The sequence below is a fragment of the Alternaria dauci genome, chromosome 1 (genome assembly GCF_042100115.1).
Source record: "Alternaria dauci strain A2016 chromosome 1, whole genome shotgun sequence".
NCBI classification, from domain to species: Eukaryota; Fungi; Ascomycota; class Dothideomycetes; order Pleosporales; family Pleosporaceae; genus Alternaria; species Alternaria dauci.
The window spans coordinates 2810272-2834376 of NC_091272.1; the positions used below are offsets into that span (position 1 = coordinate 2810272).

At 53.3% G+C, this 24105-nt stretch overlaps 9 protein-coding genes across 9 annotated transcripts; 4 read left to right on the forward strand and 5 right to left on the reverse strand.

Moving 5' to 3' along the window:
• Positions 1–658: 658 nt before the first annotated feature.
• On the reverse strand, positions 659–1345 carry ACET3X_000873 (uncharacterized protein; the record flags this gene model as incomplete). Its single annotated transcript, XM_069448217.1, has 1 exon — positions 659–1345. One exon carries the CDS (start codon positions 1343–1345, stop codon positions 659–661), a length of 687 nt encoding a protein of 228 aa, XP_069311115.1.
• Positions 1346–2665: 1320 nt separating this feature from the next.
• On the reverse strand, positions 2666–7175 carry ACET3X_000874 (uncharacterized protein; the record flags this gene model as incomplete). The annotated part of the gene is made up of 2 exons (XM_069448218.1): positions 2666–2716; positions 2772–7175. The coding sequence occupies 2 exons, from the start codon at positions 7173–7175 to the stop codon at positions 2666–2668; spliced, it is 4455 nt and encodes a 1484-aa protein (XP_069311116.1).
• A 436-nt stretch (positions 7176–7611) lies between these two features.
• On the forward strand, positions 7612–8083 carry ACET3X_000875 (uncharacterized protein; the record flags this gene model as incomplete). Its single annotated transcript, XM_069448219.1, has 3 exons — positions 7612–7797; positions 7879–7979; positions 8029–8083. The coding sequence occupies 3 exons, from the start codon at positions 7612–7614 to the stop codon at positions 8081–8083; spliced, it is 342 nt and encodes a 113-aa protein (XP_069311117.1).
• Positions 8084–8878: 795 nt separating this feature from the next.
• On the reverse strand, positions 8879–9709 carry ACET3X_000876 (uncharacterized protein; the record flags this gene model as incomplete). The annotated part of the gene is made up of 1 exon (XM_069448220.1): positions 8879–9709. The coding sequence occupies one exon, from the start codon at positions 9707–9709 to the stop codon at positions 8879–8881; it is 831 nt and encodes a 276-aa protein (XP_069311118.1).
• A 4404-nt stretch (positions 9710–14113) lies between these two features.
• Positions 14114–15609, forward strand: ACET3X_000877 (uncharacterized protein; the record flags this gene model as incomplete). Its single annotated transcript, XM_069448221.1, has 2 exons — positions 14114–14314; positions 14362–15609. The coding sequence occupies 2 exons, from the start codon at positions 14114–14116 to the stop codon at positions 15607–15609; spliced, it is 1449 nt and encodes a 482-aa protein (XP_069311119.1).
• A 454-nt stretch (positions 15610–16063) lies between these two features.
• Positions 16064–16414, reverse strand: ACET3X_000878 (uncharacterized protein; the record flags this gene model as incomplete). Its single annotated transcript, XM_069448222.1, has 2 exons — positions 16064–16309; positions 16364–16414. The coding sequence occupies 2 exons, from the start codon at positions 16412–16414 to the stop codon at positions 16064–16066; spliced, it is 297 nt and encodes a 98-aa protein (XP_069311120.1).
• A 1941-nt stretch (positions 16415–18355) lies between these two features.
• Positions 18356–19267, forward strand: ACET3X_000879 (uncharacterized protein; the record flags this gene model as incomplete). The annotated part of the gene is made up of 3 exons (XM_069448223.1): positions 18356–18389; positions 18440–18508; positions 18558–19267. The coding sequence occupies 3 exons, from the start codon at positions 18356–18358 to the stop codon at positions 19265–19267; spliced, it is 813 nt and encodes a 270-aa protein (XP_069311121.1).
• Positions 19268–20118: 851 nt separating this feature from the next.
• On the forward strand, positions 20119–21691 carry ACET3X_000880 (uncharacterized protein; the record flags this gene model as incomplete). Its single annotated transcript, XM_069448224.1, has 4 exons — positions 20119–20154; positions 20207–20257; positions 20310–20674; positions 20728–21691. 4 exons carry the CDS (start codon positions 20119–20121, stop codon positions 21689–21691), a joined length of 1416 nt encoding a protein of 471 aa, XP_069311122.1.
• Positions 21692–21999: 308 nt separating this feature from the next.
• On the reverse strand, positions 22000–23304 carry ACET3X_000881 (uncharacterized protein; the record flags this gene model as incomplete). The annotated part of the gene is made up of 2 exons (XM_069448225.1): positions 22000–22972; positions 23033–23304. 2 exons carry the CDS (start codon positions 23302–23304, stop codon positions 22000–22002), a joined length of 1245 nt encoding a protein of 414 aa, XP_069311123.1.
• Between the last annotated feature and the right edge of the window lie 801 nt (positions 23305–24105).

Consider the following 24105-nt stretch of genomic DNA (forward strand, 5'->3'; position numbering starts at 1 on the left):
GAGGTGAATGTGTTGAACAAGTTGAGTTCAAGTTCAAGTATTAATATGGGCGTGCGTTTTAACGACGGACTGCGAAAGCGCGCCGGAAGGCAGAAGAACGGTCGAGGGGTGCGCGCGCCGTCATTCACGCTATCACCGCGCTCGAAATCTGGTGAAGCGCTCCAGAAATAGGCGTCGTGTTCGCGTATGTTTTTCGATGGCGTCACCGGCGTGGTCTTCGGTCGTGCGGGGGCGGTCGGTGTCGATATAGCCAAATGGCTCAGTGTCGTGTAGAAGTGATGGAATCAGTCGCGGTTCAAGGCCGCGGTGAGGTGGTCCGTGCGCCACGCTAAAACCGATGAAAGGGAAGGCGAGCATCACCTTTGTACACGAAACAATACACGAACACAATTTAATACATCAGAGAGTATGATCACTCACAGAAAAACAAGTGGGTATACTACTTTGCATGCATCCCAGACCTTTTTTCAGGTTGGCTTTAACAGATTTTCTGCGAGAGGATCGTGGTGATGGATCGTGTATAAGCTCTATATATGCTGATATCAAACTACATGAGATGACCAAGAGACCTCATATCAGGAAGGACCTTACCAAGGCTGATCATGTGTCATTTTTCATTTTACTGTTCGATAGCGCAGGCTACCCCGTCATCTCCCGTTCATGTCTCCACCTGTCCAACCGAGTCCTCCTTCATCTCCACGTCTTCTTCTTCTTCTTCTTCTCCACCTTCCGCCACACTTCCGTCGCCATTGTCCTCCTTGTCAGCAGCCGTTTCCGGTCCAGCCGTGCCCCAGACGCGAGCACGAGCCTTCGTGTACTCCTTCTTGACCGTGGGTTCACCCAGAGACCATCCCCGCTCGTTGTCGAGCCTCGCGCGGATGTCCTTGAACGACATATTATCAGCGTCGCGCCAAACAACGATACAAGCCTTATCGAATTCATGGCCCTGGTGGTTCCGTTTCTCGCGATGTGCCTGTTTCAAAGCTTTTGCCAGACGCGCCTTCGGAGGAGAATGTGATTTAGGAGCCGAGTTATCTTCGGTGGCGGAGAGATCGCTTTCGATTTGCTCTTCAGATGGAGTGGCAGCGTTGGAAGGGTCACTCTCAGGCTCGATACCACTCAGACGTGGTGCACGCGGCCTACCACGCCTCGCAATGTTCTTGCCGACTATGCCAATCTGCGCCACAGGCTTTGTACCGTAGCGCTTCTGGAGCCGCTCCAAGGACCTAATGTGGCGACGACGTACAGCTTCATCGGTAACCTGATCTTTTGGGAACGTCTTGTTGTACAGCTCAGTCGTCTTCGCATACGTGTACTCCAGATCGTCCAGCCAGTAGATGATCATGCTATTCTAATGATCTTCCGTGTCACCAAATGGAAATGAACCAAAGACAGGTGGGGGCGGAGCTTGACCAGGAATCTGACCAGGACGGGGAGGCATGTTGATAGCCTTGATGCTGTTGTAGGTCAGGCCCAGCTCCTGGGATGACCGCACTTGACGCTTTGCTCGGCCACCTTGGTTGTCTTCTGCTGCGCGCTTCTTAGTTCGTGATGGTTCTTTCTCGGTAACGGCGCGAGCATCTTTCGACACGGCAACCAAACTCTGGGTATCCCGATTTGCACGGCCGGCCGTGGTCGATGACGTTGACCTTGTGGTAGTCTTTCCATTGGAATCAGCTTTCGACGTAGACATGCTTGATTTGCTCGATGTGGCTGTATCCTTCTCGGTTGCTGGGCTAGTCTGGGTAGACCTAGAATCTCGAAGGTTTCGACTTGGTAATGCCTGGTCTTTGGCCTTCTTGACACGAGCGTCCTTGGACGTCTTCTCCGGCCTATACGTAGTAGTGTTGGTCTTCTCTTCGCTGCTGGTGTTTTCGTTCAAGTGTTTCGTCAACGAATCGGTACCGGATTCTGAATGTGAATGCACGAAGTCAGCCCATGTCCGATGTGCAGTTCGTACAGGGACATTACCAGTGACGGAGGACATGCTGATGTCGTGATCTGAAGGCTTGCGAACTTGCTAGGGTGTTATGGTTTCAAGGTGCTGTTAAAACGTTAGATTGTTGTAGTGGCGGATGGGTGCAGTTCTTGACCAACTTGGGAGTTGTCGAAGGTGGGTTGCAGGTCTGGGTGGATAGAGTTAGGGGGTGGGTGTGTGGGTATATAGGTGTGAACTGGTTATTGCTAGTGCCTGTATTTATCTACTCAAGTAGGTTAGTGAGGAAGGCTAAGACCAAGAGCTGGAAAGCAACGGGCGGAGAGTGTATGCGAGTCACGAGACCGTAGCAGCATAGGAGTGGGCAAGTTCTGTTGTTGGGTAAACAGATACTAGGATTGTCCACCCAGGGATATGACTGATGAAAGTGGCGGAGAAAGTGAAACCGGGCTCCTCGCACTATTCTCACTCAAAAAGTCGAGCGGCACCAGGGGGCAGAGGAAAGCTAACTTGGACTGCAGGTTTGCAATCGTTTTATCGAGAGAGATTGTGTTGTCGTAGATGTAGAAACGTCCAACATTGCATTCATTCAGTACTAGACTGCACATATCTGAGTGTGGTATCATGTTTTTCAGCCCAACCTAACCCGCTACATACCAAATGCATGCCCACGAGCTTACCAGCGCCAAACACCAAATGCAAGAGCCATCGTTGCCCATCATCGACTAATCAAGCCCGTCCGGTGATGTAGTCTTTGTTTTCAATCGTAACACTCTTCGTCTGCTTGTAGTCAGTAACTGATGCTTAACCCGTTTGATGTGTGAGATGAACTTACCATATGGTTGACCTTGTAAACGCCCACCAACCGCGACGCAAGCTCAAACATATTGTTCCTGAGAGAAATGACAATAAACTGAGCGTTCTTCGTCCTCTCTTTGATGTAACTCGCCACGATGCTCACATTTCGGAAGTCCAAGGCCGCGTCAATCTCATCCATGACATACAACGGCGTAGGCTTGTAGTGATGTAGAGCAAATACCAAGGCCAGAGAACTCAGCGTCTTCTCACCACCAGACAGGTTGCTGATGTTCTTCCATGACTTTTTCGGGGGCATGACGGAGAAGCGAATGCCCTCGGAAAAGGCATCAAGCGTATCTTCGTATTCTAGTTCAGCATTACCACCCATGGTGATCATTTGGTACATCTCCTTGAGGCGGGCGGTGATGATGTCGAATCCGGCTTTGAAACCCTCCTTGCGGAGACGTCGGAGCTCTTCGCATTTATGCTTTGCGGCGTCGCGGGCGCTAACGGCAGTGGCGAGATCTGTGGAGCGTGCAGCGTGCTCTTCGACACGTTTGCGATATTCGGCGAGGACAGCTAGGTCGACTTGCGTGGACTCATTCTTCTTCTCCAAGTGGGCAATTTGGTCTTTGAGAGTGGCCTTATCCATGTCTTGAAGCTCGTCTTTACTGTAAGATGGAAGGCCCTGGCCCTCACCCTCTAGCTCTTCGCCCAGATCGGTAACGTTCTGGTACGCGAGTTTGCTCAGCTTGTCATGGAAGTAAGCTTGTTTCTTCTGGTACTCATTCAGAGTCTTCTGGCTCTCTTCAAGCATGTTGCGCATCTCGATTTCGACTGCACGCGTCTCGTTGAGCTCCGCCAACTTCTCATCAAGATCCTTCTTGACCAGCTGGAGCTGCTCTTTCTTAGTTTCGAGCTCTTCTTGCGCATCTTCGGCTTGTTGTCGAATTCCGGAAATATCACTTTGTTGCGAAGCCATGTCCTCTTCAACCTTCTCCGCATCGATAGCAAGCTTTTCCAGCTCCTTGATGGCATCGTTGTGCGCCTTTTCGTGCTTAGCGCGCTGCTTCTCTTCTTTTGACTTGGCAACCTGGGCATTTGATATTTGCTCGGTCAGGGTGTCGATCTGCCCCTTCAGACCATCAACCTTGGCCTTCTGACCTCGTAGCTTGACTCCACCAATCTCCATAATCTTGTCTTGAAGACCCTTGATCTCGGCTTCGATGTCTTCAGTCTCGGCACGGAGCTTGGAGACCTCCTTCTCCATTGAAGCAATGTTCTTCTCCAAGGATGCGATGCGCCCTTTGTCAGTCTTCGTGGATGTTTGTTCATTACCCAGCTCCTGGATGCGGCGTTGACAATCTGCAATGTTGCGATCAAAGCTCTCTAGCTCGAGCGCAAGTTTTTGCGACCTGGTATCCAGTTCAGGTATTTGCTGATTGAGATCTCTCAGCGCAGTTTCAAGCTCCCGCAGCTCTTGCTGGAACTCGGCGAAAGTCTGCTCAAGCGTATCCCGGTCATGCTCAAGCTTTGTAACTTGGTCTTTCGAGACGTCAGACGCAAGCTTGGAGGACATCTTTCCCTTAACCACTCTGCTTCCACCGCCGCTCATGGTACCGGCGGTGTCGATAAGCTTGCCGTCTAGGGTGACAACTCGCCATCTCTTTGCGCCATATGCGATACGCTCGGCTTGATCAAGGTTCTCGGCTACGAGCGTGTTTGTCATAACCTGGAAGAAGGCGGGTTTGAGCTTTTCGTGCTTGGGCTTCACAAGGTCGAAAAGACGTGGCACGTTTTCGGGTGTTTGAACCGGGGACATGTCACGCTTCGCGAGGCGGTCCAGAAGAATGAAGTTGGCGCGACCGAGATTGTTCTTCCGAAGGTACTCAATGCACTGCTGACCAGACTCCACGGTGTCTACGACCATGTTGTCCAACTGTGGGCAGGCTGTAGAGATGGCAACATCGTACTTCTGGTCGATGGTACCAAGGTTTCCGAGTCGACCGTGAAAGCCATCAATACGCCCTGATTCTTTCAAGCGCATGAGGCCTGTCAGGACATTGCCCTGGGTCTGAGCTGACGAAAGGCTCGCACGAGCCTCGTCGGCCTTGGCCCTGGCGCCAGAAAGCTTCGACCTCAGCATTGGCTCTTGTTGAGTTATCTCCTCAAGCTTAGCCTGTGTCTTCCGAACCTCCTTTTCGACACGCTTCCTTTCGGCCTTGCATTCGTCAAGCTCGGCAGCCTTGGTCTGTTTGGCTTCTTCCAAGCTTTCAATCTTCGCCTCGACTTCGGCAATACCCTTTGCACCAGCATTCTCACGCTCACGCATAATGTCTAGTTCACTCTGTGCGACTGCAATAGCCGATTGTTTTTCGTTGATCTTGGCGCTCCAAGGTTCCAAAGTCTTCTGCTTGGCTGCAATCTCGTCCGAGAGACCCTGGGTTTTGCCGGCCAAGCTCTTGCGAACAGCTTCGAGCTCCTTTGCTTCGAGCTCCATGCTCTGCTCAAGCTCAGCAATCTCCTCGCTGTAGCGCTCGACATCCGCGGAATACTGCTTCGCGAGACTCTCCGCTTCCGAACGACCATAGCCACTTGTCTCTTTGGTCTTTTCTAGCTTCTTCTGCTTGCCAGCCAGAAACTTCTTCTTCTCTTCGAACTTGACCGTTTCCTTGTCGACACGGGCCACCTCTTTCTGATACTCCTGGTTCTTCCTCTCGAGTTGCTCGCACTCTTTCACGCCCCTCTTGTATTGTTGCTCTAGCTCCTTGATCTCTTCTTCGCTTCCCTGGTGTTTTTGCAACTCCTCGTCCAATTGCGCCTGGAGTTGACCGACGGACTCTTGTGTGACTTGGATGTGGTCATCGAATTCGGAGATGTAGATCTGGTAGAGGGTGGACTGCTTCGAGGCCAGCTCGTTCTCGTCACGGATGTAGGCAAGCGCCTTGTTCTTCTTCTCCTCCAGTCCGCTCTTCTCCTTTTCGACGTGCTGCACACGGCTGCTTTTTTCCCGACATATTTCGTTCAGGGTCTCCACTTCGACCTCAGACTCAGCAATGGGTGTCTTGTACTTGGACGTGCCGATGATGTCTTCGAGGTACTCGAGCAGACCATCGTCGTGTTCGCCCTGTGCTTTTGGCTTCATCTGCGCAATCGACTCAACCTCACCCTGCAAGATCAAGAAGCGCTTGTGATCGAGATCCACACCCCGGTCTTTCAGTAGAGTCGTGACAATGGTAAACGTAGACTCCTTCCCGTTGATGTAGTATTTGCTCGAGTTGTTCTTGAATGCTTTGCGGGAGATGACGAGCTGCGAGTCGGGGATGACTTCGTGGCCGCCGTTTGGAAGGTCCTTGACTTCCTGGAAGTGGACTTCGACTTCACAATAGTCCAGATCTGGGAAGGCGGCCGAGTTGTGGATGAGGGCGGAAAGCTTGCTCTGTCGCATCTTGCTTGCGCGGAAACCGAAGACGAACAGGAGCGAGTCGATGACGTTTGACTTTCCGGAACCGTTGGGGCCCACGACGGAGGAGAAGGAGGCGTGGAAGGGTCCAACCGCCTGTCGGCCAGCATAACTCTTGAAGTTGTTGAGGACGAGCCAGGTAATGACTGTCCGCTGTTTGGGCGCCACTGGGTCGTGCAAGCCTGGGATGGCAGCCGCTCGCCTCTTGACGACGATATCTATGGGCTCAAGCATGGTTTGCTGTGTGCTAAGTTCCTCAGCGGCCTTGACTGGCGGCGAGGGCTCTGGTAGTGAATCAACCTCCATCTTGGGCTCTGGTATGGGTGTCTCCTCTTTCGTCTCTATCTGTGTAACCTCAGCAACTGGCTCGGGCGCGGGTTCTGGCTCGGGTGCCGGCTCAGGCGATCGATCCCTCATTGTCACGTCGCTCGCCGCATCGTCCGCATCATGATCCGCAGTGTCGTTTCCAGCACCAGCAGGCGGTGAACTTGGTGTAACCGTGGCTTCGGAGGCCTGTTCGACTTCAGGCTCGGGCGATATCGAGGGCTCAGGCGTGAGCAAATGGGAGTCCTCCTCGACGGGTGCTGGCGCAACAGAGGAACGCGGCTTCCTCCCACGCCTCTTGGGCACTGCCTTGGAGGGCGAGGCCGCCCTGGTGCTCCTCTCTGGCGCGGGGGTGAGTGTCTGCGTGGGCTCGACCGACTCGGTGACGCGGGTGCGCCGTCTCGTCGTGGGCTTGGGTGTCGCTTCTTCATTCTGGGCTGCAGCCTTCCGTGGCCTGCCCCGCCCCCGTCCCGTCTTGAGCGGTGCTGGTGCTGGTGCTGGTGCTGGTGCCGGTGTGAATGCCTCTTCCTCTGCCTCCTGCTTGACTTCGGGCGTGGGTGTCGTGTTCTCCTCGTGGTCCGAATCGTCGACAACGGGTGCCTTTCGGCGCGTTGCAGCGGCACGCGTCGACTTCCGCGGGGATATTGAAGCCATGGGTTGTCGCTATGACGGTGGGTTTGCCGTGGTTGGAGGCCGTTTGCGCGCTGTGCCCTTGTGCCCTTGTGCGACTTGACACTTGCCTAGCCTGGACTGACAAAAGCGTAAACAAACACCCGCGCACGTGTCAGCCCCGCGCGCCCCACCTGCCCCTGTGCCTTCAACTGTTAGACGACCTGTAGAATCTACGTGATGCAGAATTGGTCCGCGTCTTGATTCTGTCCCTGATCCATCCAACACGTCTAGACTCCATCTGTTTGCCCGTACATCTTGGACCAGGATTCCGAGGTTACACTTGGATGCCAATGCCATGTATGGTGCCGTGCATCTGCAATAACTGCAGCCCCGCCTCAAACACCAGCCAGAGCACTCTCGCATCACTGTAATTCTCAGCCTACTCGGTTGCATACTTGCCATCTCCCCTAGCGTCATCATGGCAGCAACTCTGCAAAAGTTTAAGCTTGTGTTCTTCGTCCCTCCTTCCGCCGCCAATGCCTGCAAGGCTGCCATCTTCGGTGCCGGCGCGGGACGTTTCCCCGGCCCAGCCGGCTACACCGAATGCTGCTTTACTAGCAGAGGAACCGGACAGTTCAGGCCGGGCGATGCTGCCAATCCACATGTAGGTTTCTATCCATCTTGATCAGGTCCCAGGTAAACTTGAAGCCATGGTCGGCATTTCGCACTGACACTAGTTGTGTAGATTGGCAAAGTTGGTGAATTGGAAGAAGTAGATGAGTATAGAATCGAGGCTATATGCATGGGGCGTGATACCGCTGTCAAAGCGGTAGAAGCGCTGAAGAAGTGAGTTCGTCCTTTCGTGCCACCAAACAAACATTATTAATACACGCAGAGCACATCCATACGAAGAACCCGCATACGAGGTGTACAAGATGGAGGATATGTAAAACGCTTATACCCCTATGGTGGTTCGGGAAGCGATCAGATAGTGCGGCTATTCACCCTCTTTCCCCGATACTACATCTTGCAACACTTTTTTGATTATTGGTAAATCCCTCTCAGCGTTTGACATCCAGTTGGAGATTGCGAACCTACACGCCGGCTTCCCCTCCCATGCTGTACCTGACACGTATATCTTCCTTGTCGCCTTGATTTTATTGACCAGCTGCTTGTTCAGTTCTTCGTCTGTTGCACGAAACAGTACGATGATATAAATTCCTTTCAAGATGTCTTCGTGGCAAGCGTTGCTCTTAGGCAGGAGCTCATACCCATCGCTTTCCAGGATATATTTTGCGATTCCTCGTGAAAGATCTATCTGCCGTTCCAGCATCGCACGATAACCCTCTCTGCCGTACGCAACAAGATTGGCGTAGACGGGTAACGCCCTGAAGCGCCGAGAGTTCTCAAGTCCGATGTTGAGTGGCGACATGATGGCGTTTGCATCATTTCCAGAAGCCAGGTATGCAGCGTTGGGATTTTGGAATACGCGTTCGGCGATATTGCGGTGTCGAGAGAGAAAAAAGCCACAGTCATAGGGTACGTTGAGCAGCTTGTGTGCATCGCCTGTGATTGAGTCTGCAAGCCCAAGTCCTTCACAAGCCTGGGTGATTGAAGAGTAAGTCGATGAGTTCAAGAGGCGGCCGAAGAGCCCAAATGCGCCATCGACATGTATCCACGCTCCATACACTAGACGTTGGTGCACGCAGTTAGTGTATGTTTCACCTGTATTTCGTACAAGAACACTACTTACTGTCGCACAGCTTGCGTATCTCTTCCATCTCTTTGAGACCCGAGGTGGCAAAGACTCCCGTGTTGACTTCCGACGCAGAAACGGCAACGATAGATGCTGCGCCAGGCTGCTCAAGTGATTTCTTGAGCAGCTGCATGTCAAACTTGTGTGGTGCTTCCGACTGCCCCAGACACTTAACACTCGTCCTACCAAGGCCTAGTACACCCGCCGCTTTTCCTAGCGATGAGTGCGGTACCGTGGTCAATATTTGGATGTCGTCAATCCCTGCACTCCGCATAGCTTCAACAATACCAAGCTCGCCAACACTAATCTCTGCATCGGTACGGTGCGCCGAGGCCTCAGCAATCACGTACTCTCGTCCGCATGCAAGACCTAGGATATTCGCTGACGTTGCGCCGGTAGTAAATATGCGATGCGGCCATTGCTCTGGTTCGAAGTTGAGCAATTCACAGAGTAGAGAAAGGGCTCGGTCTTCTACATCTGTGGCTATGGTCTCATTTGGCAAATGGACTTGTACGTTCTGGTCGTATGCTGAGACCAGGTTGTCGGCAAGGAGTGCTGCTGGTGTTGTGCCACCTGTCACAAAGCCGTAGTAGTTTGGCGAGCGAGAAGAGCCGTTAAAGGCTGGAGCGAGGTCCTCTTGCAAGTGACGTATGCTCTCTTCGAGCCCGACGCCTTGGCTGGGGAGGTGAGATTGAAGCTTGGAGCGAGCGTCATTCAATGTAGTCGTGGACGGAAGCACATCAGTAGGCGGAGGACCTGAGTGTATCTTTGCGATTGTAGCAGAGAGCCTTTGGAACAGCTCGTTCTCCATGACTTCCATGATCGATGCTTGGTGTTTTACGTGATGAGGGTAGACTTTACGCAAGTGGGTGGATCAGTTTTGGTGATTGATTCGGTAAACAGAGTTATCGGCGCGAGGACTTTCTCCAATACGACGCGACATATGACTCTACCTACTCAGAGCCTAGATTTTGAAGTAGTTAGGCCACCTGGAAGCGGCTGGTGGCTTCGCAACTTGCGCCATATTCGGGTGGATGGAGCTGGTAACTGTCGTACATCAAATAGATGTAGCGCCCTTGTGATTTGCTACATGTGTGTTGGCGGGTGCATGTACAGAGCGGCATGTCTGAGTGCAAAGCGGCAGGCCCACTCGAGAGCGCCAGCGCGCTGTTCGGCATCTCGGGATCCTGCACGTGATTTGGTGCTAGCGCGGTCGCGTTGCGGCGTTAGCACAACACGGTCAACGGCACTATCGATGACATCGCCACCATCCCGCCCGTAAAACCGCGACGCCCATGCAGATGCACGCGTAGAACATCCATGCGGGCTCCCACACCAACGATGCGACGCTCTCATGCCTCAGAACAATCTTAGCAAACATCTCAAGTGGTTGATCGCTGAGAAGCCTTTCGTTCCACCCGCGATTTCACCTGTTGTATACGATCCCGACGCAGTCCCGACGAATTCAACGGCGATCCCACAACAGTCTTCTTCATTTTTGGACCAAGATACAGAATACAATGAGCCTGAAGCTGCCGCCGCGCCACCACCCCCACCAGCACTACCAGTCGCACGACCCGCTCCACCCCACGCTCTCGCTCGAACAAGAACCATCGATATACACAATCCACCAGAGACGGAAAACGTGGCCTCAGACATGGCAAGACTGAGAAACACACCCGCGAGTGGAAAGCCGAGACTGATCATAGCGGGGCTGCCCGAATATGCTTCTGCATCGAACCCATCGAGCAGAGAGCGGAGGGAGCCTAGCGACACAGGAGGTCCCAGGGGCAATCGGCAAGATTCCTCAGCGAGTGCAAGGAAGTTCACCGGGTCCACCGTGGAAAACACTCCCGCCTCTCAACAAACTACTGCGAGGACCAGGTACCACGAGCCAATTGATGTCGATTCAATCGACCTCACCGGAGACGATACACGCTGCTCTTCGCCGATTCCAATGCGCACGCCCAAGAGCAGAAAACGGAAGAGCGACGAGTACGAAGCGGACTTCCGTCACACCAAGTCTCCCAGACCTGTTCGAAAGGCTCCCGCGCTCAGTCCAGAGTCTGACGACTTCGACGACTTCCCGGACATTGATGATATGGTCATGGCCCCGGACAGCCCTCCTCCGCCTTACTCAGCCACTGTAGATGGGGCAGGGAGACGGCCAAAGCACGTTGCGACAGCTGGAGATGACGACATGGAGGCCATGTTACAACTAGAAGAAGAGGAGCGACAGATGGCGAACGCTGGAAATGCGACATCCTCACAGGCCCGCAAGCGCAAGTCACTGAGCCGCGTACCTTCTGATATTGCACCCGCTCGAAAGATAGGGAAGCAAACAAGTAGTCCTTCGCCCCGGAAGAACAATCCTGTGACGGTGGAGACTACGACCGGAAAGAGCCGAATTTCACACACTACTGGCACTAAGAGAGTTGGGCATGCAGTTTTGGACTCTGAGGACGATGAATTCGGCGCATTGGATGAGATGGACTTCGACACACAGTCTCGGACAAAGTCACCCACGCCAGCGACCAAGAGAGTACGCGAAAAGACACCGATGACTGGCCCTGGCAGAGGTGCTAGTCAGACACAGCTCCCTATACGGTCGCCTTCGAAGCCCATACGAAGCCCAAGCCCATATCAGCCGGAAGAGGTTTCCATGCCTACCCCAGCAAAGTCTCAGTCTCCCAAAAAGGCTACCGAGTCCGCCCCTGCACCCGCCAAACGCATACCGAGCTCTTCTGAGCTTCCCAAGGAAAAGAGAGATGCTATCAAAGAGTCGATAGAGGCCTTTCTTAACACTGAAGGTCCAAGATTGCAAAAGCACCTCAAGGCTGCAAGCTCGGCATGGGACAGCGCCCGAGCCGCATTCGTTGCACATCTGTCTGAATTCGGCAAGCCTGATCCCAGCGAACAGGAAAGGATGGAATGTGCTCGCTCGCGAAAGGATGCAGTAGAGAAGTTGGTCTCTCTGAAGGCCAAACAGGACGAACTTATAGTGGAGCGCCAGAGGGTTAAGCAGAAGCTAGAGGATGACTTGAACATTGGCCAGTTTGATGCAGCAGATGGCGAAACCCTCAGCAAACTGTTCAAGATGAATGAGGACATACAGATCGAGATGTTCTACTTATTGGATTTGGCGGCCATCAAGCAACAGCCAACGCCTCTTGTCAAAAAAGAGTCGAAAAACAACCGCAACGTGGTCATACAATCGACTCAAGCAAGTCCGATCCGACCACTTCCTAAGGCCTCAAGAGATGTAGGGTCGAACCGGATTCCCCAGACACAATATAACAAACCAAGTGAGATTGGCGTTCAGGAAGTTTGGACACCCACTCGCCGTATTCGTTTCGCCGAAGAGCAAGTAGCTGCGTCTCCTCTACCACCGTCAATCCTGGAGTCTCGTGCCCGCGGGGATGACAATACATCAGGGAAGCAGAAAGGAAAGTCAAGAGAGCGATCTCATCGGATACCCGAGACGCCAGAGCGTCGAACATCCCCAAGGAAACCAAAACCGGCGGCTCCGCAACATGTACCAGATGAGTTTGGAGAGCTTGAGTTCGAAGAGGAAAGCTTGTTCGGCAAGAACATGGGCGAGTCTCACCAGCCTATCGAGATAAACGACGATGATGATTTCGGTGAAGATTTTGGGCCCGATGATGATGATGACTTCCTTCACGAGATTACTAATATCGAAAACCAGGCGCCGGGTGAGTTTGATTGGAAAGGCGAGCGTGCAGAGAGTCGCGTACCAACAAAATCTCGCGAAGTGTTCCGTGAGACTTCCACCAACAAGGTCCAGCCTAAACAAAACCAGCAATCTTCGCCGAAGAAGCAGCAGCTGAATATGCCTGCTAAGAACCACCCTGGAATGAGTTTCCCGTGGTCGCAGGATCTCAGGACCGCGCTCATTCGTCGTTTCGGCCTGCGAGGATTTCGCCCAGGACAGCTGGAAGCCATCAACACTACACTATCGGGCGAACACTGCTTCGTGCTCATGCCCACAGGAGGTGGCAAATCGCTCTGCTACCAACTTCCATCGGTGATCACTTCAGGCAAGACACGGGGAGTTACTATCGTAGTTTCTCCGCTCCTGAGTTTGATGGAGGATCAGGTGCAGGCTTGCAAACAACGCTTCGGGATGCAAGCGTTTCTGATCAACGGAGAGTCCACCGCCGCGCAAAAGAGCATGATCATGGATGGGCTACGCCAGCGGGATCCTCAGCAATTCATACAGATTCTCTATCTGACTCCTGAAATGCTTAGCAAGAACCAGAGAATGATCAGTGCTTTCCAGCAACTGCATTCTGGGGGAAACCTTGCCCGTATCGTAATCGACGAAGCACATTGTGTCAGTCAGTGGGGTCATGATTTCCGACCAGATTACAAGGCACTTGGAGACGTTGTCCGCCAACTCCCTGGAGTACCTGTCATCGCTTTGACTGCAACTGCGACCCAACTCGTTCGTACTGATGTAGTGGCCAACCTCGGCATTCAGGGCTGCCGTCAGTTCTCCCAGAGTTTCAACCGTCCGAACTTGTCCTACGAGGTTCTACCAAAATCCAAGGGTATGATCAATAGTATTGCGGATCTGATCAAAGAGAGGTACACTGGAAAATCCGGAATCATTTACTGTTTGTCGCGGAAGAGTTGTGAGCAAGTGGCCCAAAAGTTGTCCGAGGCGGGTATCCGTGCCTACCATTACCACGCAGGAATGGACTCCGCCGACCGTTCCGATGTTCAACGCAAATGGCAAAAGAACGAGTACCATGTCATTGTGGCTACCATCGCCTTCGGTATGGGCATCGACAAAGCCGACGTACGATACGTTATTCACCACTCGCTCCCTAAAAGTTTGGAAGGTTACTACCAAGAAACTGGACGAGCTGGGCGTGACGGCAAGCGTTCAGAGTGCTACTTGTACTATCAGTATGCCGACTCGAGGATATTACACAAAATGATTCAAGAAGGTGAAGGAAGCTGGGAACAGAAGCAGCGACTGAGTGATATGCTACGGACCGTTGTCCAGTACTGCGAAAACAAAGCCGACTGTCGACGCGCTCAAGTGCTCGGATACTTTAGTGAAGCATTCGATGCCTCTAAGTGCAACTCAACTTGCGACAATTGTCGTTCGGACGCCACATTCGTTACAAAAGATCTTACAGATTATGCTGCCATGGCCATTAAGCTCGTAAGTCAGGTGCACGAGGACAACGTAACAATGCATCAGTGCGTAGATGCATTCCGTGGCGCGAGCAGCGCCAAGATCAAGCGCTCGGGACTGGAAGAGTACGGCTGGGGCTACGGCAAGGATCTGGAACGAGGTGACAATGAACGCATCTTCCAGCATTTGCTTGATGCCGGGGCTTTCAAGGAAAGAAGCAAGGTGAACAAAGTCGGCTTCGCCACAAATTACCTACACGTACGTATCTACGGCCTTGATCATGGTTAACATACTGACCGCTGCAGCCTGCCTCGACACGCAATGACTACGAAAGCAAACGAAAGCAACTGAAGCTACAAGTTCGTTCGTCACCGAAGAAAGCACGCGCAAAAGCACCCGCAGCCAAGACAAAGAAGCAGCAGACCCAGTTTCCGTCGACTAATATCGATTCCCCTGTACGCGCGCCTAAGCAAAAGATTCGGTCATTTGCTTACAATGGAGAGGACGACGACGACGACGATGACGACGGCTTTGGTATTCCTCGGCATCCTATGGGCAACAAAACCACGCGTGGATACCAGACTCACGATCTCGTTGTCGAGGACGACTTTGCGCCAATACGCGTTGCCAAACCATCAAAGGCTACCAAGGCAAAGGGTGTTGGGACTCCGATTACTGCAGATCAACGAACTGCAGAACTTACAGAGCTACAAAAGGATGTCTTGGACGATTTCATGACTGGAGCCAAGAAGATGAGAACGGCCTTGCAAGAGAGGAAAGGTCACCGCGAAGCGATCTTCACAGACACTGTACTTCGTGAGATGGGTCTTGACTTGCCCATGAATCTGGATGAGATGAAGACTATCCCTGGTATTAGGCCCGAAATGGTGGATCTCTATGGCAAGCAATTCTTGGCCTTGATCAACAACAGCAGGGAAGTCTATGGAGATGACCCACCAGTGCCTAGGAATCCGCAGCTTCGCAATCGTCGACTTCAACAATCACGGACCATCCACGAGATTGATGATGATGATGACGATGACGAGGAAGTCGACGACCAGAACCATCGGCTCGTTGTGGACTTGTGTAGCGAAGACGAAGAAGTGGTGCCTATTGCACAAGAATCTGAGGACGAGTCCTTCTACGGCGATCTCGGTGAGGACGATGACGATGATGATGACGGCGCGGTCCATACAAGTCATCACTTCAGCCAGTTCCAGAATCAAGACGTCGCAGACTTTAACAATCGATACACACAGCTCGGTGGCGGTCCCGCCCCGTCTACCAAAGCGGCCAAGGCGCCAGCAGCGAGGGGAGGGTCTAGAGCGTACGGAGCCGGGTACAAGAAGAAGGCCGCGTCCCGCAAGAGGGCCTCTGGTAATTTCAACAAGAGTTTTGGTGGCGTGAAGAAGCGAGCCTCAAAGGGTGGTAGCAGTAGAGCTTCAGGAGGCGGGGCAACGGCCAGCAATTCTTCTGGTCGTGGTGGCAGGAGTGGAGGGGCAGGAGCTGGAACTGGAACTGGATGGTCCGGTGTCATGGCAATGCCTACTTAGGTGTGCGATGGATTTCGACTTTTTTCAGGGGAGGGAGAGATGGGACAGTCTCTAACGTACGCATACGTTTGATCTGTCCAATGTTTACGACTTTATGCATATTATCGGCGACGAGAAGACTATTGTTGGTCTTGCAACATGTAGGTATTGGAATATGTCACTATTACTTACTCCAGGCATGCCTGTCTTGCTCTCAATACCGAATATCGGGAACTGCATGATGCCAGCGCAATGTCGCTGATTTCAACACGCTGATTTCAACATCTTCAAGAAAAGACTATATATTCAACGGCACAGAGAATGAAGATTCAACTCAATCAAGTAATAGTCAGTAAGGCATTAATTCATTAACCCGCAGGCAAAGTATTACATAAAAGTACACGTCCATCCTATTCCATGGAGCCTTGTTTGGGTATTTCGTTCCTCCTTCCACCGTCAAGTGCAAGCACTATGCTTACAAGCCGTTGTGGTGGGTGTGAGTGGTGTGGTGACCGAGGCCAAGAGCGTTCTTGGTCTTGTCGACAATGCTACCGCCAGTGGAGCCGTGGACATTGTTGTCCTTGGAGCGGCTGATCTTGTCCATGGTGGACTGAGAGTTGCTCTTTGAGGAGTCGGGCTGCACCTCGCGAGCAATCTTATCGCCGGTGCCGGTGATGGACTCCTTGATCTTGGTGGCAGTGGACTTGGAAGACTGAGGTTGCTGGTACATTTGTTAGGAGAGTGAAGTAGTGGGGGATCGATGAAGGAGACGTACCATCTTCTCAGAGAGCTTGGTGGAAGTGTCTTTGCGGAATACGTCGGTCATGTTGGCTGATTTTTGAGTTGTTTTGGGATAAGGTGTGTGTGTGTGTGTAGGTAGATGATGGTTCAAGTTGATGTTTGAATTTGCAGGTGTAGTTGTTGATGAAGGCCATCTTCAGTGCCGGATTGAGTGCTCATTATATGCTCTTCATGTCTCAGGCAGCTACGTCATATGTCGTGACTCCTATTCGCAGTCGCAGCAGGAGTGAGACTGCCATGTGCTGGGAATGTAACAGCGCAGCCACACACCACGTCGTATGCCGAGAACAATCTAGGACGTCATTTTGTTGGCAATCTAACAAGGCAGAGATTCAGTCTGTCTTCGCGATAGGCCCTTTTGATTCACTTGTTTGGATAGTAATATGAGAGGCGAATGAACAGGGGTGGGTGATGGAGATCAACGATGGAAGCAAGTTTGTTGACCCGTGATGAAAGCAGCCTAGCTGAGAGAGAGTGGCGGTCCGTACACTTGGCCGTCAAGCCACCTGCCATGCTTCAGGTATTTCCAACAAAGATCGGAGCTAGTGTCTAGTCTACGAGCATACGCATCGTGAAAGTTGTTAGGTGAGGGTTGATCTTGTGGTGGGGGCAAGGTTACTGGTCCCTGCGCCGGATGCGCAACTCCACGTGTGCCGAGGTAGTTGGTGACATCATCCCGTCTCGCAGGGTACAATCAAGCTCCAGGTCCGATCGCCAGGTCAACGGAGCGCATTGCTTGCTGGTAAGCTGGCATCTAGCATCTGACTATCATCTCCACGAAATGAGTCCGCTGATCACTGACGTACGACGAGATTCAGATTGCGCAATCATTGAAGGCTGACGACTGATCATGGTCGAGACAGGTCTACAAACTACAAGAGAAGTACGGCCTGCCCTACCTTCGAGTTCGCAGGGTGCAGCGCAAGCTTCCGCAAGAGCAGGTTGTCGGGAGATGTCGCTGCAGGGCCACCGGGTGATAACTCAGGGCCCGAGCCGGGCCAAAGAGGATACGGACCTGAGTTCAGGATGCTCGTGCAATCAGGCAGCAAGAAGCCACTGTTGGATGTCTAGGTACTTGTCGAGACGGCCACGTGATAGTACCGGCTACGGCCTCACCATGTGCTTGGAGCTACTCAACACGCAGAGCCCGGCCCTGACCAAACGCCATGGCAAAGCGTTCAGGATGCATCGAGGTCGATGGTGCTTTTTGTTGTTGAGTTTCCGGCCGCGCACTGTCGGCGGCACACCGACTGCTATATACCGTAGGATGGCGGTATGAGGTGTCGCGGCGGGTGTGTTGAAGTGCATGGCGCTACGGCGCGTTCTGGAAGGCTCAACCATGGCGCGCACGAAAGGGCGGTCGCTGCAGGACAGTAGGTGGTGCCGTACGCAAGCCGCCACGTCGCGTCGCAGGAATTGCAGAGGCTGGACAGGGACATTAACAGGAGCGTCTAATGCAGGAACGAGCCCGGGTCGCCAGTAGCGCAGGCGTGCCATTGGCTGGCGGGCATGACGTTCGTGTCCTGTCCCCTCGACAACCCGCTTTGTTGATAGACTAAGCCAACCACCTCCAGCCACTTCAGACCAGCCATCACCATTTTCGCAACAGCAAAACTATCAGTCGCTGCAAGCAGAGAGAGAAGTCACATTCCACGCTACCGCACACACTTTGATCATTCTTCCACGCAGGAGAAATCTGACCATCATTGTCGCAGTGCACATCCCGACCGACGCTGCAAGAGCAGTCAAGCCGAGCGCACCGCACACCGACCCGCACTCCGCATTCGGCCCTCGAACACGCGGAACAAGACCCCATTGCTCCCACTCTCTCGCACCTTTGTAGGAGAGAGACGACCCCACCAGCCGCTGTCTGAGTGCATTCCCCCGCTCATCTCACCCGGCCCTCTGGGGGCGCAGGGAGAATACGAAGCCTATCCGGCGCAGTTGAAGGAAACGCACATTCATAATGGCGAACTTACGGTTCGCGGTGAGCATGCAACGTGAGTATTTGCACATCTCTATGCGAGGGACCGCAACTAACAACCACCAGGGTTAATACCGTTTCTTGGCTTCCACCATGTTCTCATGATTCTTATTGCAATTGCCATAATATTGCTTTGTAAGTTGCGACGAAAGCCTGCCCAAAGACGACAGCTAACAATCAACAGCATTGCTACTAGCAGGATGCTCATCCACTTCACCGCTCATCCCCGGCATCTTCCTCATCTCCATGTGGTACGAACAGTTCACACCCACCTACGCGCCTGAACAAGTCGACCCTGGTGTCACAGCCGCAATTGCCAACATTGTCGGCAACGCACAGCTCGGTGTGCGCGTTGGCTACTTCGGCATCTGCATCAACCGCGACGGCGGCGGCTTCATTTGCTCCAACAATGCCACAGCGCTCGTCGACAATGTCTCCGTCGACCAGGACCCGCTGAACCTCGTCTGGGTCGCTGCCACGTTCAAGGACGCTGTTGTCTTCCCTTACTTGCTCATTGTCGCCATCATCCTCGCCTTCTTCACCTTCATCCTCCTTGCCACCTTCCCCGGATGGCACGAGGAGAGAGACGAGCAAACTGGATCTGACGTCGATGTCAAGCCCTTTCCCTCAAGGCCTGTCTCCCAAGTCGCCCTTGCGCTCATCTTCATCTCATCCATCTTCGTCCTGGTATCCGTACTGTGGCAACATACAGCATCTGTCGCTGCCGCAACCATTGTGCAAGACCTGGGTAACGGTAGCGTCAAGTCCGGTGTCGGTACATCAGCCATGGTTCTTGGATGGTTCGGCTTTGTCCTACTCATAATAGTAACCATCGGGTTGCTCGTTATGATTCTCAGCATCATTGTCCTCGACCGTCTTACCGACAACGACTAAGAGGGCCGACACAGCTGAGAATACTTTCAAAAAATAATTACGAGAAGATGAGCATTTTGTTGGCGCGATTGTGTAATTTTGCTGCCGAGCTTACTCGGCCTTCACTTCTTCGGCTCAGTTACTGTTACATACCCTGTTGGCGACGCAATGGCAGCTTGCTGACCAGAACCGCTTTTTGTTTGGCAAACCCGGCGTTGGGGCTTTTGCATCAGATCGATTTTGATCCATGAGCGAATATTGGAATTTAACAAGGATGTTAGATGAAGGAGGAACGACTCGACGGAAAGAAACGCTGCGATGGACTGTATTTATGTAGTAAATGAAAGAATGAGAATTGGACACGTCAAGTCAGGAAGCTTTTGCCTAATGTATGGTGATGTTTGTCCGACGGTTGGCAGTGGAAGCGTTTGCGTACAAGGTCTCCTTTGGTCCCTTGGGCATGCCGGGGTATTCTCGCATCGTGGAGGGGCCAAACGCGGGGAGTAGCGGAGCCGCCAGTCAAGCTGCCATTTGCATCCCGAAAGCGGAAAGCGTTCACTCTACCCTCAATACCGCACTTACGCGTTGCACCTGCGCATACAATGAAGAGATGTCTGACTTCACAAATGCAAAGAGCCTGTCCGAATCCCTCCGACGACCGGCCGCAGAATGCAATTATCGATGGCGCCATACCTAAGCGAGCCTAGAGCATTTTGTCGCGTCCAGAAAAATTGGTGGGGTTAGCATGAGAGGGACGTCTAGTGGTCTGACGGCTCTGACTGCTTAAAGCCCGTATAATCTTTTCCTACTGTCCTCCGTTCCTTACTCTTCACTCCCTTTTCCAACACCGACTCTACGTTCAGTTGCCTGTCATGTCCAGTTATGCGCTCCCCAAGTCCCACCAGGACGTATGTTGCCCCTCACATCGCAATGAAGATGCACCATGCTCACTCAGCATAGCTCATGGAGAAGTCCCTGGTGGAAACCGACAATGAGGTCGCTCAGATTATGGTGAGTCTCCTCTACCATGCGCTTATTCTACACATGTTAACAATTCGGGTAGGAGAAGGAAATCCAGCGTCAGCGCGAGTCCATTCTCCTCATCGCCTCCGAGAATGTCACTTCCCGCGCTGTCTTCGATGCGCTCGGTTCGCCCATGTCCAATAAGTACTCTGAGGGTTACCCCGGTGCCCGGTACTACGGTGGCAACGAGCACATTGACTCTATCGAGTTGCTCTGCCAGAAGCGCGCCCTCGAGACCTTTGGCCTGGACTCTGAGAAGTGGGGAGTCAATGTACAGTGTCTGAGTGGCAGCCCGGCAAACCTCCAGGCCTACCAGGCTATTATGAGGCCACACGACAGGCTCATGGGTCTTGACCTGCCTCATGGTGGACATTTGAGCCACGGCTACCAGACACCCCAGAGGAAGTGCGTACAAAACGAGTCACTTGTACAGGGGAGCGTAAGCTGACCAGAGACAGGATCTCCGCTGTTTCTACATACTTTGAGACCTTCCCCTACCGCGTAAACCTCGACACCGGCCTCATCGACTACGACCAGCTTGAGCAGAACGCCCTCATGTACCGTCCCAAGGTGCTCGTCGCCGGTACCTCCGCTTACTGCCGTGAGATCGACTACGCCCGCATGCGCGAGATTGCCGACAAGGTTGGCTGCTACCTCCTGATGGACATGGCCCATATCTCTGGCCTTGTCGCCGCAGGCGTCAACAAGTCGCCTTTCCCATACTGCGACATTGTCACAACCACCACCCACAAGTCCCTCCGCGGACCCCGTGGTGCCATGATCTTCTTCCGCAAGGGCGTGCGCAAGACCGACCCCAAGACTGGCAAGGAGACGCTCTACGACCTTGAGGGTCCCATCAACTTCTCCGTCTTCCCTGGTCACCAGGGTGGTCCCCACAACCACACCATCACCGCGCTCGCGGTTGCGCTCAAGCAAGCCCAGTCTGAGGACTTCAAGCTCTACCAGCAGCAGGTCATCAAGAACGCCAAGGCCCTTGAGGTTGCTTTCAAGAGCATGGACTACAAGCTCGTTACCGACGGTACCGACAACCACATGGTTCTGCTCGACCTGAAGCCCTTCAACCTTGACGGCGCCCGTGTCGAGGCCGTTCTTGAGCAAGTCAACATTGCCTGCAACAAGAACACCACTCCCGGTGACAAGTCGGCCCTCACACCCATGGGTATCCGCATCGGAGCGCCCGCCATGACCTCGCGTGGTCTTGGTGAGGAGGACTTCAAGAAGATTGCCAACTACATTGACCAGTGCATCAAGCTGTGCAAGAAGATCCAAGGCGAGCTCCCCAAGGAGAACAACAAGCTCAAGGACTTCAAGAGCAAGGTTGCCAGTGGCGAGGTACAGGAGATCAACGACCTCAAGAAGGAGATTGCGGCCTGGGCCGTTACCTTCCCTCTGCCCGTCTAAGCCTACTTGGAGCTTTTTTTTTTCGTGACTGGGCGGCGTACCATGGCGTTTCTTTCTCCAAGCAGGATATGGTGTTTCAACAAAAAGGCAAATTCTGGACTGGCAAATTCAACAGCTCTACCACTTTGGGAATTTATGAGGAATGATATGATTAGGACGATGAAAAGGAGATACCTGACGATTTAGATGCGCTGCTTAACCAGTGGGTCTTGGTCACCAAATGTAAAAAATCGACTCAAACTCTTCGGTATGACTATTGTATTCATATTGATGGAAACTAATAAAATTTATGCCGATACCCGCGGCTTTCACACCGACTGCCAGGTGATGGCAAACGTGGCGGAGTGGTCTCCGCCAGCGTACACGGTTTGCTGTGTGCTGCCAGAGGCAACCTTGTCTGCGGACCAGAGCGCGTTACCGCCAGCAGCCAGTTTTCCATCAACGTTGGTGAAACCAGTCGCGCTGCTAGAGACATCGCAAGATAGCGCTCCACCAACGATTGCGCACTTGCCCTTTGAGCTCGACAGCGTGAAGCCGCTGTCCACGTCGGCAGCTGTGAAAGTCGCACATGTGCCGGTCGTGTACCAGGTACCCTTGCTGATGATGCAACCCTTCTTGACTCCGTTGACAAGGATGTTGAGGTACCCCTTGCCAGTGAAAGGCGTGCCAGGCGCAGCAGTAGATGTTGGCGCAGGTCCGCCGACGGTGGTAGTGGTAGATGGAGGAGACGAGCCTGCGTTCTTGGGCAGGTACTTGATTCCAGTCTGAGCGCAGGTGGACTTTGTGCCATCAGGGTCTGAAGGAACAAACTGGCCAGTCTGCACACTGCCACGAACATCGAAATGGTACCAGATCTCGTTGAGCGCACCGGACTTGCAGCCCAGCGTTACCTCGACACCGGGCCGTTTGGCCTGGATGGCGCTTTGGATGGCGGCGAAAGTGTATGTCTTGGTTGTGCTGGGCGTGATGCCTGCTGCGGCCAGCCACTCGTAACTCGGTAGTGTCTTGAAGACGTCGACGGTCTTTTGGAAGAAATCGACGACTTCCTCTGTCGCTTTGTGGTCGTTGTAGCACTCGGGTTCTAGCGTGGAGATGCAAGTTCCGTGCTTGGCCCACTCGTGGTACCAAAAGGACTGGTCATTGCCTTGGTAGTCCTTCCAGTAAGTGGACATGTAGGAGAGGAGGTCGGTTGCGCCAAAGGAGTTGAGGATGGCAGTGATGTTGGAGTAGGCGCGCGTCGAGTCGCAGTTTGCGTCGTAGGTGCCGTCACAGCGGTCAGGCCTGGACAGGGATTGTTAGCGTTCGTGCATAGTGAATGGGAGCTGAAGGGCAGATGTGTACCATAGGCCATGGATTGTCCAGCTATCCTCTGGTCCAGTAGCAGGCGCAGTATCCCAAAACTGTGTCTGGAGGATCTGTCCACCTGGCGCGTTGAAGCAACATAGGTTCTCCACGACGGTGGTGTTGTGGCAGCTCAATTGAGCATTAGGGCAAGTCTGCGTATATTCACCCAGAACGCGTCCTCCATTGCCGAGGATGACTTGCGCACCACCGAGGGCGATCTTGCTGAGTGTCCTGAGAGAAGGCATGGCTGTTGATTCTGCTGCCAGCATTTCTGCCGTGGAAGCCGCCGCGTTATGTACCCTCTCCCTCGCGGCTCCCACCAGGGAGTCTAGCATGGCCGGCATGTTCCCGCTCGCCTTGTACTACTGCAAGCACGGAGGAGATGGTTTGGCGCCGTGAAACAAGAATATACAAGCCTTTTGCGGCTCAATCCTTCCCGTAACGGCAGCTCAGATTACACGCTCTCACGTTGTCGTCGCTGATTCGCAGACAGCGGATACACTGTCCCTCGATGCGGAAGGTCGTTTCTCTAGTCTGGATGGCCGCCGCCGAGTCCAAAGCCGTAGATGCGTCAACGGAGAGGCCGAGATGTCTTTTAGGCAAATCGACTGGTGGAAGAGGTGTGGAGGTGTGGCCAGGTAGTGCGTAGGTGTAGTATGGGAAGGCCGAAGACGGCGCTGGCGATGGGTGTTTATGGGGGGATGAAAGGGACGGACGCCATAGCCACTCATGGCGCAGTACCAGGCATCACGCTGGGCGAGGTCACGCAGGGCCGCGTTTGGGGCATCATGGTGATCGGCTGTCCGGGGACCAGTCAGAAGGCGTCTGATGGCGAATGTGATGGGTGCACGTGTAACGCGTGCCTGGCGATAAGACGACGACTGCGTTAGAGCAGGAACCAGCGCGGACCCTGCGGCTTATCAGCATGGCGCGCTAGCCGAGAAGGGATGCGCGTCGAGACTGCGCGGCGTCATCCGATCTTCTGACTTTCGCTCCAAACTTTACACTATAGCCACCTCTCTTTTGACCGTTGTTCCGCATGCTATTTTCTTGCAACATCGACAGCTGTT